The sequence below is a fragment of the Vigna umbellata genome, chromosome 1 (assembly GCF_029865625.1).
Source record: "Vigna umbellata cultivar VRB3 chromosome 1, Vumbellata_1.0, whole genome shotgun sequence".
Taxonomy (NCBI): Eukaryota; Viridiplantae; Streptophyta; class Magnoliopsida; order Fabales; family Fabaceae; genus Vigna; species Vigna umbellata.
Window position 1 is genome coordinate 91,212,287 of NC_142165.1, and position 16,430 is coordinate 91,228,716.

At 39.1% G+C, this 16,430-nt stretch overlaps 2 protein-coding genes across 2 annotated transcripts; one reads left to right on the forward strand and one right to left on the reverse strand.

Moving 5' to 3' along the window:
* The first annotated feature begins 239 nt into the window (after window positions 1-239).
* On the forward strand, window positions 240-940 carry LOC148206792 (uncharacterized). The gene is made up of 2 exons (XM_088108785.1): window positions 240-707; window positions 833-940. Exons 1-2 carry the CDS (start codon window positions 240-242, stop codon window positions 938-940), a joined length of 576 nt encoding a protein of 191 aa, XP_087964911.1.
* Window positions 941-13,544: 12,604 nt separating this feature from the next.
* On the reverse strand, window positions 13,545-15,762 carry LOC124834432 (scarecrow-like protein 32). Its single transcript, XM_047309112.2, has one exon. It carries the CDS (start codon window positions 15,155-15,157, stop codon window positions 13,745-13,747), a length of 1,413 nt encoding a protein of 470 aa, XP_047165068.2. The 5' UTR covers window positions 15,158-15,762; the 3' UTR covers window positions 13,545-13,744.
* Window positions 15,763-16,430: the final 668 nt, after the last annotated feature.

The window sequence follows — 16,430 nt, forward strand, 5'->3', positions numbered from 1 at the left end:
GTCCAACGTGATTCAATCACTTTCCCAGTCCAGCCTTAACAACATCACTCCCAAAATAACAAAGAAAAAAAATAACACTTGTAAGAATCAATTGAGAACGATTTGGGTTTTGAAGCAATGAGAACGATTTGGGTTTAGTTGGCGGAGGTTGTCATCACCAACTCTGAGAACGATTTGGGGGAAGAACGGATGCTCCTGCAAGCCCAAACCAGAACATAGAAAAGAAAAGATGAAGGTTGATGCCTCCCCTCTTCGTGACTTCGCCAACGCTGCAGAAACGCCACCGCTGCAATGCAGAAACGCCACTGCTGCAGGACCGCGACTTCGCCACCACCTCGCCGCCACCTCTTCGTGCCTCGCCAATGCCACCGCTGCCACCGCTGCAGGACGCCCTTGCCGCTACTCGCCACCACCTCACCGCGACCTCGCCGCGACCTCACTACGGTCTCGCTGCGGCCTCGTCGCGTTCTCGCTACCTCCTCCGGCCCTCAATGACGCTGCCTCCACCGTTTCTCCTCCTCCTCTGTCGCGCCGTTCGTCCCCGTCATTCGCTTCCTCCCCCGCCACCTCAATCGATGCTTCCTCCGCCGTTTCTCCTCCTCCTCTGTCGCGTCGTTCGTCCCCGCGCCGTTCGCTTCCTCTCCCGCCACCTCAATCGACGCTTCCTCCGCCGTTTCTCCTCGTCCTCTGTCGCGTCGTTCGTCCCCGCGCCGTTCGCTTCCTCCCCAGCCACCTCAATCGACGCTTCCTCCGCCGTTTCTCCTCGTCCTCTATCGCGTCGTCCCCCCCTGTTCGTCATGCGCCGCTCTTCCTCTACCACCGCCGACTGTAGGGTCTGCCTCTCCAAGTTCCGCCACCAGATTTGGGGTTGGCAGTGGTGTGGTTTAGTTGTGGGAAAGGTAGGTGGCGAAGAAGTGAGCAGGGTTTGAGAGAAAGGTAGGGTTTGAGAGAAAGGTAGAGTTTGAGAGAAAGGTGGAGTTTGAGAGAAAGGTAGGTTTTGAGAGCAGCAGTGTAGTTCAGGTAAAAAAGCCGTGAAATTTTAGACCTCGGTCCTATTTTAACCGAAGCATAAACCTATTTCAACACCACTTCTTTTTAGAACCGAAGCGTATCAGGCCAAAACACATAGTATTAGGCCTCGGTCCTATTTTAACCGAGGCATAAACTTATTTCAACACCAGTTTTTTCAGAACCGGGGTATATAAGTTCGTCTAAATTACAAGTTTGCCACCGCTTATGTATATGTTTCGGTTTTCCTTTAACCGAAGCCTATTAGGCGAGTTAAAAAGCCTATTTTTTACTAGTGTCTTAGTATTATGTTTTCTTTTTAGTTGGTAGTCATATCGAGAGATATCATTTTTTAAAATCCTAGCAAAGATATGCACATCTACTTATTTAATATATTTTTAGCTATGTAAATTTAGTTTAATAATAATTACAATATACATTTTTTTTACTTTGAAAGTAGATGATCGCTTCTATTCTCTATTCTCTTGCATTGATTTTAGAGTCTTTAACCTCTAAATCCTAACTTTGATATTTTCTTCCATTAGAAACAGCTGATTATTAAACACAATTATTGGAGCAGCAATTGAATAGTTCCTACTTTGTGTTTAGTTCGTAAATTTGTACTACCGTGGTCCATGATTTAATAGAATGATGTCACTCATTATGACACTGATCAATTTTAAATTTGCATAAATGCATTATAATGGAAAAATAGTTAACCAATTCCATTTGTATACAAAAAAGTCAAAAGCAAATAAGGATTGATATACTATCATCATGTGGAACTACATTAACTGAAGCAATTCATAATGTGGGGAAATAAAATAAATTTACAATTTGGAGAGAATGTTATAAATAGTGACCATTAAACACTTAAAATGAATAAGATATTAAATGAGAAATACTCAATAAATAAGATATGTTCTAATTAAGATACTAATTATTTGCTTTGAGATGTGAATTATAAGAAAAATACTCAATTCATGATAGTTATATAGAAGCTACACATGATAAACTATCAGAAAAAAGACGTCAGATTAAACCAAGAATGAGATACTATTATTGTATTATTGAGAATGAACAAGAACAAAAGAAACTTACCAACAAATGTCCGAAAAATCAAGAATGTTTGTCTGGTCAATCGAGTGCCAATGCTAGAGAAATTTGTTGCCCAATGACTGTATTCAGAAGGATAATCAAAGTCATTTTATAAAGAAAATTGAAAAGATAAATTAATAGATAACAATAATAATAAAAACATAATAAAAGATAAATGATAAAAGATAAATATAAAATAAAAATATAACATAATAAAAAATAAAAGATAAGAGATAAAGATAAAATGAAATAATAAATGATAAAAATAAAAAACAGAAATACAAGATAAAAATAAAAGTAAAGATAATAATAAAATTAAAAAAAAAATCAAACTCTTAATTAATTTTTTTTAAACGATTAACATATAAATAAAAAGCATAAGGAGGTGATAAACTTTACAAAAATTTGTGGGTAGAGTTTCACGTCTCCCAGTATAATAATTTACTTATAAAATAAAGTTATCTTACTTAATCAAAATTTATATCATCAACTAATTAATTTAATCAAATATCAATTTCATAAACAAATGAATTCTGTACCAGCAGGACCAGACGCCGTACGGAAAAACATCCGCGATCAGTTAACGGACTGGCCGCCCATGTCATCCTCCTTGTTGTCGAGAAGGTATGGCAGGGCGGACGCCCATATGTACCAGCAGGACCGGACGCCAAGACATCCGCGAGCGGTTAACGCAATGCCGCCCGCCAAAGGTCATGACAGTCCAGGCGTACAAACTAACGTTATGTACCGACCGGTACTCAGCAATCATGAACCGAACCTCCACCCGGGTCGAGGACCAAGACCGAGCGTCCACCCGGGTCGAGCACCAAGACTGAACGTCCACCTGGGTCGAGCACTAGGACCGAACGCCGCCTGGCCGCACATGGACCGAGCGACCCTCTAAGCTCAGTCATGAACCGAACGTCCGCCCAAGTGAGCAAATAGGACCGAGCGTCCAATGCTTGGTTAACTACACGGTTAAATACTAATGACCCATTAAGGCGCGACTAGACCGTTATCAGGCCCACTAAAGGTAAAATGGTCGTTATCAGGCCCACTAAAGGTAAAAGCCCATTACAATCAGTATAAATAAAGGTTCCAGGTATGAGTTCTGGACGAACTTTCCTTACGATGCAATGCATACATGCATCACAGATTGCTCTGTCATATTACTGACTTGAGCGTCGGAGTGCCTTTGGCAGGTACCCGACCACCCGTCTTGGAGTAGGAGGACCACCACCGGGAGCGCAGAGGGAGAAAACCGTCCGGCCTCCAACCAGAAGCGTGGAGTAGCGTCAAGCTGTTGCCATACCATCCGCCACCCGCACGGCCCGGCCTTCTCCAGTTCTGGGGATTCAGCAGCGACCGTCCGGTTGTCATCTGCTTCCAACGCATCCGGCGCCCGAACAGCCCGATCTTCATCAACTAGTGAGAAAGCGTCCGCCTGGTCCATGACAGCTTCACCGTTCGTGATCGTCCGCCCGATCTTCGACAAGCAAGTTTTTGTTTTAACAGGATCCTCACGGAAAATGTCGAAACATTTGGCGCCCACCGTGGGGCCAAGTGGGTATTCCCCATTGTAGACACAGGGAACCAATGAGCAAGGAGAGCCACCTCGAGAGCGTCAACTTCCTCCGTTCAGCCCTTTGCACTCGACTTCATCAAACCAACAACTCAGTCTTCACCGTTCGGCCGCGCATCCTCAACCGTTCAGTCAAGACCATTCGACATCATGACCTCGTTTCCCCGGTCGTCCGGCCTCACCTCCCGGCTGTTCGACCACACCTCCCGGCCGTTCGACCAAAACTCCCGGTCGTCCAGCCTTTAGCTGTCAGACATCCGGCCTGAACTCCCGGCCGTCCGGCCTCACCTCCCGGTCGTTCAACCTCAAGCACTCGGCCATCCGGCCTGAGCCCCTTGGCCGTTCGTCCCAAGTTATTTGGTCGTTTGACATGAAACGTCCGGCCATTCGACCTGAATGGTAGTCTGTCGGTCGTTCTTTCTCCAACGCACGACCTTCGCAACACAACAAATCGGTCTCGATCGTCTTTTCGATGGAACTCGTGCACACTTCCATTCATCGTACGATCGTTCAAACTTATACGTTCATCCCAAGCTTGTGATTGGCCGTTCGGAAGCAACCATTCGATTCTGCGCGCTCGGCCTCCTCCGCCTGGTGCGTTCGGTTGTTAGGCCCAAGTTTATGATTGGTTATTCGGACTCTATCGCTCGGTCGTACCCTGGTTTTAGGTAATTCTATAATCTAGTCTTGCAGGCACCTAGCCAAATTTGGCATCGAATTTTCAGGTTTCGCGGATATTCAGCCCACAATTCGGCCTCCAAAGGCTTCAACTTGTCGGCCAAACTCTGGCCTCAGGGACTCGGCCTCAGGGACTCGGCCTCCAGAAGCACCTGCCGTTCGGCCACACTAACCAAATATTTGGTCGTTCGGCCTCAGATTCAACCGTTCGAAATTCGGCCATTCGGTCTTACAAGAGCACGTCCGGCCTCGAACTTTCGGTCGTTCGTCCAAAGTTACCCGGACGTCCGTCCCCAACCGTCCGGCCATTCGGCCTCCAGGTACGTATTAGACTTCTACCATTCGGCCGTTCGGCCTTAGGTACGCGGCCAAATTTCGCATGCAATATTCGACCGTTCGGCCACAAAGATACTGGGCCATCAGGCATTCAACGAACGATTACTCTCGGAAGTGCTCTCTGGGAACAATCCTTTTCATCCGAGTATCTTCAACCGACCTGTCCACCTTACAAGGTATAAACACATACTTTCTTTAAACTGGAAATTCGATCATGTTTCCCTCGTAATACAGGTAACCCGCAACAATTACACGACTGCATAATGCAAAAAGGGCTCTCCTCAATCATCCCGCATCAAACATAAACGAAGACCAAGTTGACGAACGGAGTTTCACTCCTATCAACTTGGCCGGACGGTGAACGGAGAGTTCCACCGAGAACCACTGTCGTCCGTGCCAAAAGTCCAAGTTGATGAACGGAGAGTTCCACCGAGAACCACTGTCAACTTGGCCCAACGGTGAACGGAGAGTTCCATCGAGAACCACTGCCGTCCGCGCCAAAAGTCCAAGTTGATGAACCACTGCCTCAGTTTTTGAGCTGCAATGAACAGGGTCTCGACCGAACGGTCACCCTTTCCATCGTTCGACTCAGCCGGTCGGCCCCCAAAGGTACGTATTCGACCTCTACCATTCGGCCATTCTGACTCAGGTGCTTAGCCAAATCTGACATTCAACTCTTGGTCGTCCGGCCTCAACAAACTCTCGGCCATCCGGCCTCAGACTCTCCGCCATCAGGCCTCAACTCTTGGTCATCCGGCCTCAACATGCTCTCGGCCATTCGGCCTCAACAATTGGCCATTCAGTCTCAGCAATCGGCCATTCGGCCTCAACAATTGCCCATTCGGCCTCAGCAATCGGCCATCCGGCCTCAGCGATCGGCCATCCGGCCTCAGCGATCGGCCATCCGGCCTCAGCGATCGGCCATCCGGCCTCAGATTCTCGGCCATCAGGCCTCAACTCTTGGCCGTCCAGCCTCAACAAGCTCTCGACCAATAGGCCTCAGGTGTCGGCTATCAAGCCTCAAGTCTCGGCCGTCCGGCCTCAACGTTAGCCAAATTTGGCATTCAACATTCAAGCGTCCGACCTCGAACTCTTGATCGTTCGTCCCAAGTTATCCGGTCGGCCGACGTAAAGCGTCCGGCCATTTGGCCTCCAAGGCCGAGCAAGCGGATAACCCAATGTCGCCCATGTGTGCCCGGTCAAGACCGCACGTCCGAGTTGGGACTGACCTTCAACCAATTGTACAGAGAACGAGAGGTCTTCCAAGGTCACCTTCATTTGGTTGGCTAGTAATAATATGCAGGCCCCGTGTTAACGAGTACATGACATAGTGATCATCAGTAAGCGGTGGTCAATCTCCAGGACAGGACGAGCCGGTCATCATGAAATCGAGGAGTTCACTGGCGCACGTCAATCGCCCTCAATAGCGGTCGTCTTAACAGCGACCGTCCGACACCAAAATTAGCGATCAACACAGTCCAAGGCAAAAACGATCCTGTCATCCTCCCAAGATCGCCTATCCAGGCGTGGACAAAACCCCTTCGCATAATAAAATTATGCTCGGGCTTGGGGGACTTATGTACCAGCAGGACTGGACGCCATACGGAAAGACATCCGCGATTAGTTAACGGACCGGCCGCCCATGTCATCCTCCTTGTTGTCGAGAAGGTATGGCAGGGCGGACGCCCATATGTACCAGCAGGACCGGACGCCAAGACATCCGCGAGCGGTTAACACAATGCCGCCCGCCAAAGGTCATGACCGTCCAGACGTACAAACTAACGTTATGTACCGACCGGTACTCAACAATCATGAACCGAACCTCCACCCGGGTCGAGGACCAAGACCGAACGTCCACCCGGGTCGAGCACCAAGACTGAACGTCCACCTGGGTCGAGCATCAGGACCGAACGTCCAAGTGAACGCCGCCCGGCCGCACATGGACCGAGCGACCCTCCAAGCTCAGTCATGAACCGAACGTCCGCCCAAGTGAGCAAACAGGACCGAGCGTCCAGTGCTTGGTTAACTACACGGTTAAATACTAATGACCCATTAAGGCGCGACTAGACCGTTATCAGGCCCACTAAAGGTAAAAGGGTCGTTATCAGGCCCACTAAAGGTAGCACCAAGACCGAACGTCCACCTGGGTCGAGCACCAGGACCGAACGTCCAAGTGAATGCCGCCCGGCCGCACATGGACCGAGCGACCCTCCAAGCTCAGTCATGAACCGAACGTTCGCCCAAGTGAGCAAACAGGACCGAGCGTCCAGTGCTTGGTTAACTACACGGTTAAATACTAATGACCCATTAAGGCGCGACTAGACCGTTATCAGGCCCACTAAAGGTAAAAGGGTCGTTATCAGGCCCACTAAAGGTAAAATCCCATTACAATCAGTATAAATAAAGGTTCCAGGTATGAGTTATGGACGAACTTTCCTTACGATGCAATGCATACATTCATCACAGATTGCTCTGTCATATTACTGACTTGAGCGTCGGAGTGCCTTTGGCAGGTACCCGACCACCCGTCTTGGAGTAGGAGGACCACCACCGGGAGCGCAGAGGGAGAAAACCGTCCGGCCTCCAACCAGAAGCGTGGAGTAGCGTCAAGCTGTCGCCATACCGTCCGCCACCCGCACGGCCCGGCCTTCTTCAGTTCTGGGGATTCAGCAGCGACCGTCCGGTTGTCATCTGCTTCCAGCGCATCCGGCGCCCGAACTGCCCGATCTGCATCAGCTAATGAGAAAGCGTCCGCCCGGTCCATGACAACATCACCGTTCGCCCGCCCGCCTTTACCGTTCGTGATCGCCCACCCGATCTTCGACAAGCAAGTTTGTGTTTTAACAGGATCTCATAGAAAATGTCGAAACAAATTCAATTTTATTACAAATTAACTATAACTAATCAATCAACAAAATAGATTAAGAATTTTAAAATGAACAATTAGAATCAATTTATTCCTAACTTTAATTTCAATTAGGTAGTTTTTACAACAATATAAGTTTAAGATTATTTTCTAAAATTTATTAAAGCCCAATGAAAATAAAGTAAAAAAAAGATTAATCAATTATAAGCACTAATTAAAGAATAAAGAAAAAGATATAATTCACATAACAAATTTTAAAATATTAAAAGAAATTTGACTTGATTTGGGATGTATATACTATAATATTTTTCAACAGTTGATATTAAATTTATTATATTGGTGATATTTACATTAGATCTGAAACCAATAAGAATACTTATAAATAACAGAAATAAAATCCAATACTCATAAATAATATAAATAAAATGTTTTTCTTTCCAGCAACAAATCTTTATTTATAAGAATATAAACCTAGTAAAAGATATTTTGCATAATTAATTTTATTTTTCTAAATTGTTACTAATTTTATCTTAAACTTTCAATAAAACATAAAAAAACAAATACTCCCTAGCAAAAATAAAAAAAAATTAAAGAAATATGTGTTAACAATAAAAGCCAGAAACAAAAATACATATACAATAGTTATAGGTAGAATAATTAAACATAAATTTCTGAAGATGAGAGTTATGTAACAATAATTATGAAGTATTGTTTAACCCAACAATATAGTGAAATTTAAAAAATGATAAGTTCAGTTGACAGAAAGGAATTGACATTTTAATAGATTATTTTAGAAGATTACCCAAACTAAGCTTCGTGAAGGATAAAACATGTTAGGACAGTGTCAAAGGACGAATCAAATCTATGTTTGACATGATGTCAAAGATCATTGGAACTTGGAAACAAAATATTTTTGGGTCAACTAAGACACTTATACTAAGGGGAAAGATATCTGATAGTGAATAATTCCTTAGATTCACATGCATTCTACTCCTAGTCATAAAGATTGAAGCATTTGGTTGAGAAGCTTTGTAAAAAGGTTGATAGGGAAAAGGCTAATTTTTTTGTAAGGATGGAGAGAGAATTTGAAAAGTCTCCATTCAGAGCTTTCTTTGACGAAACATGACATATAACTCCTTTATCTTACAAAATCGTAATCAAACTTATTTGTGAAAGGAAGTACAAACTCTTAAAGCGAAATAGATAGAAATAAATTGAAGGATTTTCTTTGATATAGTAGCTTTTTCAATGTATAATTTTAGTTTCTATTAAACTTTTACAGTAAATTTCGTGTCTAAAATCACAAAATTAAACAATTTTAGTCCAACATAATATATCATATAATTGCTTCAAAAATGCTAACATATTTTCTTTTAACAATATTAAAACTTATAATTAAAAGTTGTTATTAACATTCTACATAAATAAGTATCTAACATTTACTAAAGAAAAAAAAATATTACATATAGTCACTATCTATCGATAATAATATATATTCTTCAATAAATCATGTTTAGCGATGGATGATGAATAAATTCTACTATGAAAAGGTTATTGGTAAAGTTTATCCATAGATATAAACATTCATCGCTAATTACCGACGATCTCAAATTCATTCGTAAAATGTACAATAGATATCCTTTGATAAATTTAAATTTAAATTTAATTAAAAAAATGTTAGTTTCCTAAAGGGTGATGCATGACCAGAAAGACTAACTCCCAAAAAGATAACCAAAACAATGTATTTGGATCTCTTAATGCACCTAAAAAGATGAGTTTCAGTCTCCTAAAAGGTGAAAGGATATCTAATATCTTAAAAAGTGAATGGAACTATAATCTTTTATAAGAAACAACGATCTTTTAAGACACAAAACATTATTCTTTAATGTAAATTGAGTGAAACATTCAAATTCTCCTATATCTTTTAAAAGGGAGCATTAGTCTCTCAAAAGACGAATTGATAATCTTTTCAGACACCTGAGGACAATCTTCCTATGAGTTTTCCACTAGTAACTTTTTAAGGCATTGAACAAAAAAGATGAGTAACCTCTTAAGACAATCCCAAATGAATAAATATATTTCATCAAAGAACTTTTAGTTTTTCACTCTACGATGCTAAAACTAAGGAAAGATTTGGTTTAAAGAAGTTTTAGTTTATGCTTTGGGATACTAAAACTAGGGAGATTGTGTGGTGTTAAGTTTAATACTAGTTTGGTTAATATGCTTAATACTAATTGAGTCAATAAATCTAATGCCAATTGTGCCATTAGGTAAAGTGTTTATTTAATAAACAAGAGTTTAATGTTGATAAAGTTAGTATACCTTGTGGATAAGAGAAGAGTCATGTTATGTAAGAGAGACGTTTAATTACAAAAGTTAATATGGTGTTTTCTACGTGCGAAAATTCAAAATGTCAGAAAACTTATAAAAAGATTCTGGGAAATAAGAAAAGACAAATTAGAACTTTAAATACTTTAACTGATCAAATTTTAACCTTTTGGATTAGAACAATAATAATAAAAATATGATAAAAGTAGAAACTTTTCATGCTTTATATATATACCACAAACTTGTAAAGAAATGAATATATAATTCAAAGAAATAAATAATCACAAGTGTTATACAAAATCCATAAATACGTAATCCATTATATTTAGAAACATTTTATTATTATTTATGTTTATATATATATATATATATATATATATATATATATATATATATAAATTTACAATACTTATATTACTAATATATTGATATTATATGTTAAATATAGAGCTATTCATTTTTTAATATAAAATATAGTAAAATAAAAATATCAAAATAATGTAAATAATATAAATAATTAAATTTGAAATTCCTATTTTATAAAATATTTTATTTTAATATTTTATTATTTTATAATATATTTTTTTATTAATTTATTAAGATATGATAATTATTTTCTATTAAAGATGATTTTTCTATGATAATGATTTTTATATCAAGTTATTTCTAAAAATTTATAATACAAATGATTTTTTTAAACATACATATAAAAAATATTTTATTATATCAATCACATCTATTATAATTTTTCACTTAATTTGTTACTCTTTCTTTCTTAATCTAAATAACATTTCTTTGCATTTTCTTTTGTCTTTTCTTTCTTTTTCCTTTTTTTTCTTCTTGTTTTTTACTTTGTTTAGTCCAAACAATAGACTATCTATACTTCAGATCCAAGCATGTTTCCAAAGAATCTATCATTTATCTTGTTCTATGCCTTGACTAAAAATATTGACCATACGGAACACCTTTCAAAAGCATGACACCCTCCTGAGAATAAAGAAAGAATACAACACTGTTTATAAGAAAAAATAATCTTCCTAAAAGTTGGAGATTAGTTGGTACACAATATCTTTCTACTAGAGAAATTTAATTGAATTCTGTAATAAATAACTTTCCCCAATTCTGAATTGGTATTTGTTTTACATAATATCAATAATTAGCTACAAGTATTTGCGACTCAATTTATTTTATTTTTCATCAAATAGTTATTGCAATCAAACATTAAAATTAATTTGATTAAATTTAAATTTAATACAAAAATCAAACTACATTTATGTTTTGCAATTTAATTTGAATAACTTTTTCAATTTTATAATAAAAATTAACAAATAAAAATATCCTTGAGTTATTTTGTATAACTATTGTTATATTCATAATTTGCAATTTCTCTCTATTTATGAATACATTATATGATTTTATAGTTAAATTACAATACAAATTTGTTTCGATATATATAAATACAACCAAATCATAAAACAATTTCCTAATAAATCCACCAATGTATGTTTCTTAGGTGTTAATTAATTTCAAATATATGATATTATATTTCTATACAATTAGTATTTTTTTTGTTGGATTTTTAATTTGAAGTTCGAATTAAATGGTTACGTTTAGAAAAAGTAGATCAAGTTTTTATTAAAAAAGTCAATTTTGATTATTTTCATTTTTTTTTTCAGTTTTCGATTATTGTTTTGGATGCATTCGATCTTGAAAACTCCTCCCATTGGATGTTAAAGAATAACGTGGACTACATGACTAAAACAAAGTATAATCAACTATGTCATCTCTAAGTTGATACTAAATAAATAGATCAGTAAAAAGTTAAATATATTAAAGATTTACATCAGCTTAACTGATGCTAAAATAAAATATTAATAAAATACATTAAATTTTATGTTGGTCTAAACAATAAATAAAGATACAAATACATTAACTTTTAACTTTAGACTATTCTAAAAAAGAATTAAATATATTATAATAATGCATAAGCTTTAACTGTCGTATATGTCCACTTAGCCTACCCTATAAAACCAAATTTTAAGCCTCTTTTACGTTGTCCCAATCTACACCCTGAGGACTAGGGAAATGCAGAGTTTTGATTTAGATTTCAAGCTTTAAAAAAAAAAAGTTATTTGTAATTTTAAAATAAAACTATATTAACATCAATTTGGATAATGTAAAATTAAGTAATTTTAAAAATAAATTACATTAGAATCAACGTTATCAATTCTAAACTATTCTTAATAAGTTTAATTTAAATTCTAAATTTTAAGCTTTGTTAATCTTTAAAAACTGAAACCAGTAAATTCGCGTGCATAAATTAAGAGTGTACTACTTTTTTTAATGTATATATTAATTAATTAACATCAATTTCTCCCTTACTAGCGTTGACCCATATACTTATAGGGCGTATAGAAATATGGCTTTTTAGTTTACAAACAATTTTTAATAGCGTTGATATTAGTTTAATCTAAATTATTCTTACAAATTGAAAGACATGTTACAGTTAAGATTATGGGACAAGTGTTAAAATACCTTGTTCTATATTATATATCCACCAAAGATTGTGTAAGCTTGTAACTTTGAGAAATTGAGCAGCGTTATATACATAGTAGACCTACACCATGTTACAGGAGCAATTGTGTAGTTACAACCAATAGCAGTCATTAGCTTATGATGCCACTTTTCTCAGCCATGTCGTTGACACAAGGGAGTTGCAGAATTGTAACCTTTAGCCATTATCAACACTTTCTATCTTTGATGTCCTTCAGCGACATAACTTCTGAGACATAACCTTGAAATTTGTATGTACCTTGTCATACTATTGTATTATGGTACTGTTAGTAACTTTATTTTATATTATAAATATTCAACAAAAAAGGAATTTAATATATATATATATATATATATATATTATCGGAATCTAAAGTTATGGTGAATTTAGTTAGGGACAAGATTTATAAGAATACTGTTTTTATTGACTGTACGTAGGAAACATTACTTTAGGAGAATCCAATTCCTACCATCACATATACAGGAAACAAAAAGGGAAGATCACACGTCCATAATGTCTACGACAATTATATATATGGAAATTCCGCACAACATCCACAATTTCACAAGAGTATATATAATAGACTGTCATAACCTAGCTTACCATTTAATGCAACTTCAGCATTATTGGTTTCAGGTGGTCAAGTATTCAGTGGTCATAGATTTCATCTTCAATATTTACTCTTTTGTCAAAAGGCACTGGTTCAGAGAAAATTAAAGAAAAAAAATTATGGTAAAAATGATGTTATGATTTTCAATGAAAATGGTTTTAGTCATGAAGACACTCGCTGACCTCCTCTTATTTCAAAATTAATGGCTTTTTTATTGGAAAAATGATTGTCTCTTAAGTCCAAAACACAAGGAAATATTTCTTCTGCTCATGAGATTTATCACCTATACTCGGCTAACAACTAGTCTATTACTGTTGGTTACTAAGAGACAGCAAAAGTATCCTAAGATTTGGATTGAATGTTTAAAATCTCAAGAATGTCTAGAAATAATAAAAATGAATCGATCATTATATAAACTGAAAAAAAAAGAAAAGAAGAATTACACTCTTTGAAAGAGAGAGAAATTGAGGAGAGAATAAAAGAGGGTAAAAGTTGAAAGGGAAAAATATGAAAGAGCTGCGTTGATAGTATCTAAAAGCACCAGAAAGACCTACAAATAACTTCTGATCTAGTTATTTACTCTTAAAAAAGTACAACGTAACTATTTAAGGAAGTTACTAAGATAAAGTAGGGAAATAATGAATGTCTGTTATTGATAGAGTACAAAGCGGCAAAAACTGATGTTCAAACAGGTAACCAAGCAGAGGCAAAGACCACGTTGTGTCCTTTCCAAGTGAGGACAATGTGTTCATCTTCCCTCTTCAATCCCCACCCCGCAGCATGCTCATCAAGCATGCCCTTCACCTCCCCAACAGAGTCCTCACTAAAAGCCACTCCTTGGAAGTTCGCGTTCTTCATTCGCTGCTCCCACCTGTTTTTAGGCTCAACCCTCTCCACCCTCTGAACCCCTTCCTGCGCTATCACGTTCTCAATCTTCCAGCAAATGTCTGCTTCGTACCACTGCCTTTGCTTGCTCCCTCGTGGAAGGAACGTGTCCACAGTGTCGTATGGTATCCACAGATAGTTAAACGCAGATCTTAGCCTGCAAACCAAGTTATTCGATGTCAAATCTGCATCTTCATCCACCAATATTACAACCGTTGGATCTAAACCCCGCAGGGACTTAAGGAACAACGATCGCAGCGAGGAAGTGGAAGTAACACTAATGGCAGAAGAAGAACCAGCAGCCGAAGAAGAATCGTAGAGCAAAGAGGTTAAGTCAGTTTCAGGCATCGCGTGTAGGGTTTCGTCGGGGATGTAGTGAAGCATCATGTGACAGTTGATAACCAAAGCCTCACAGGGACGAGGTTCTACTGCATAAACAAAATGCTGTTGTTGCACTCTTAACTGTTCTATCAAATCCGCAAAGCCATCTTGGTAAGTGGAAGAAACCACTCTGAACTCCATGACGACGTTCCTGGACCTTGCGAAATTGACCAACTTGGCGCCGAGTTCGTCGTAGGAGAGGTCGAGCATAGGAGGGATGTCTCTGAAGGTGGCATCGGCGACAGTGAGTTTGATGAGAGGAGGGACCTCGTGGCGGCTAGCGATGGCGTCGATGAGCGTCGGAATCTGCATGCAATGCGTGAGGCTGAGATCGACGATGTGGATGACGGAGAAACCCTCAGTGGCTTCTAGGATGGCGGCGTTGGCAGCGGTGAACCCGAAGCGGTGCCAGGGAGTTAGGTCGACGAAGTTGGCGAGCTCGATGACGGAGAACTTGTGGGTGTCTATGGAGAGGTTGGTGCGGGCGTGATCGGCTACGGCGACGAGCATCTTGCAGGTGCCGGTTTGGGCTGCACGTGCAGTGAGGGCACGGAGGAAGCTGGAGGCAAGGCGTTGATTGGAGTCGCCGTCGGGGGATGCTATGTTGTTGAGGACCCAAAGGATTTGCTGTGCGAGGGTTACGTCGTTGGTTTGAATAGCGTTGGCACAGTGAAGAAGTAACTGTTCCATGCAGTTAGCGTCGGCGAAGTTGGTTAAAGCCTTGGAGGTAGGAAAGCCTGCAGGCCAGGGCCTAGTCCTAGGGATTTGGTTTTTGTTCATGGTAGGGTTGGGGAGGGGTGTGATTTGGTGGAAGGGTGTGAATTGCGTCATGGACAGTGTGGGTGGAATGAATGAATGAGTGAGTGAATGAATGACTTAAAAGGGTGAAGAAGAAAGTTGGGGGCAGAGGGGAAAGGAGAATTAAGGAGAGAAGAGGGGAAAAGGGAAAGTGACCTGACTAGTAGTGGGTGCCTTTGCCATCGGGAAGCGATCCAAGTTGTGGGTGAAAATTGGCAGTAGAGTTTGGGAGAATTCTGCACAGAAAATAGACAGTTCAGCTTTTTCGTGGGGGATTATATTATGGTTCCTCCCAACAGAGACTGATCGGTAGAGGGGAAACTCTCGCCCCGAGAAAACATATTTGAAGTCAAATTGGGCAAAAGAGACCCTTCTAGGGGAAGTTCAGGCTTTTTCAGATGGCAAAAGGAGTAGTGCTGAGAACATCACTTTCATGGCTACAAAAGGTGCTAATCCCACTCCACTCTCCAGAGATAATTAACTTTTTTTATCTTTTCCCCATTTTGGTTTGGTTTCTTTAGAAAGAGAGATGAAATATAAGAGGGAGGCAGTGGAGAGAGGATAGTACCTGTAGCTGTAGGAGCACTGCTCGTGTTAGATTTTGGAGGCATGTGAAGCAGCCGGCCAGCAAATTGTTTGTACATGGGAGTTGGGGTTTTGTCGTATAATGGTGGGCACTGTGAGAGGGATTTGAGGCAGTTAAGCTTTTGGCTCACTCTCTCACGGGTCATCACATAATTGAACAAATCATTTTTTCATCACCATCAGAATGTGCTATATTTTCTCACTGCCATTCTCTGTAAATCTTGCCAAAATAACACACCATCACCATGCATGCCCACCTACCTTGGATCCCCTCATTAATTCAGATACTTAACATCCGACAACTACAACTATTCCCTCCGTCTGCGCCTCACCTTCGCATGCTCTTTTCTTCGTACTTAATCTTAATCTTCCACATTTTCATTTTCAAATTTCATCTACACACAAATTTGTTACAACTTTAGTCCTCTTTCCTAATAATATCTTAAAAATTTGTTTGTTGGAACCGTTTTAATCTATTTAGATAATAAAGTTCAATCATTTTTTAAGGATAATTACAATACTGTTAGTGTGAGTTTTATATTTCTATAGTAACAATTTATTTATTTAAAAAAACATTTCATTTAAAAAATCTTTATCACTTGATTTTTTATTCTTCAAACAAAATTGATTTTTTTACATGAGATTCACGAATACTTTTCTCAAATTGGAATTTCTACAAATTCATATTTTAAACTTTACTTTTTTTTCCTGATCAGTTTTG

Excerpts from the sequence above, each read along its gene's own strand:
- LOC148206792 (XM_088108785.1), top strand. The coding sequence starts at position 240 with ATGCCTCCCCTCTTCGTGACTTCGCCAACGCTGCAGAAACGCCACCGC. Across the intron at positions 708-832 it reads CTGTCGCGTCGTTCGTCCCC|GGTCTGCCTCTCCAAGTTCC; the intron begins GCGCCGTTCGCT and ends CGCCGACTGTAG.
- LOC124834432 (XM_047309112.2), bottom strand. The coding sequence starts at position 15,157 with ATGACGCAATTCACACCCTTCCACCAAATCACACCCCTCCCCAACCCT.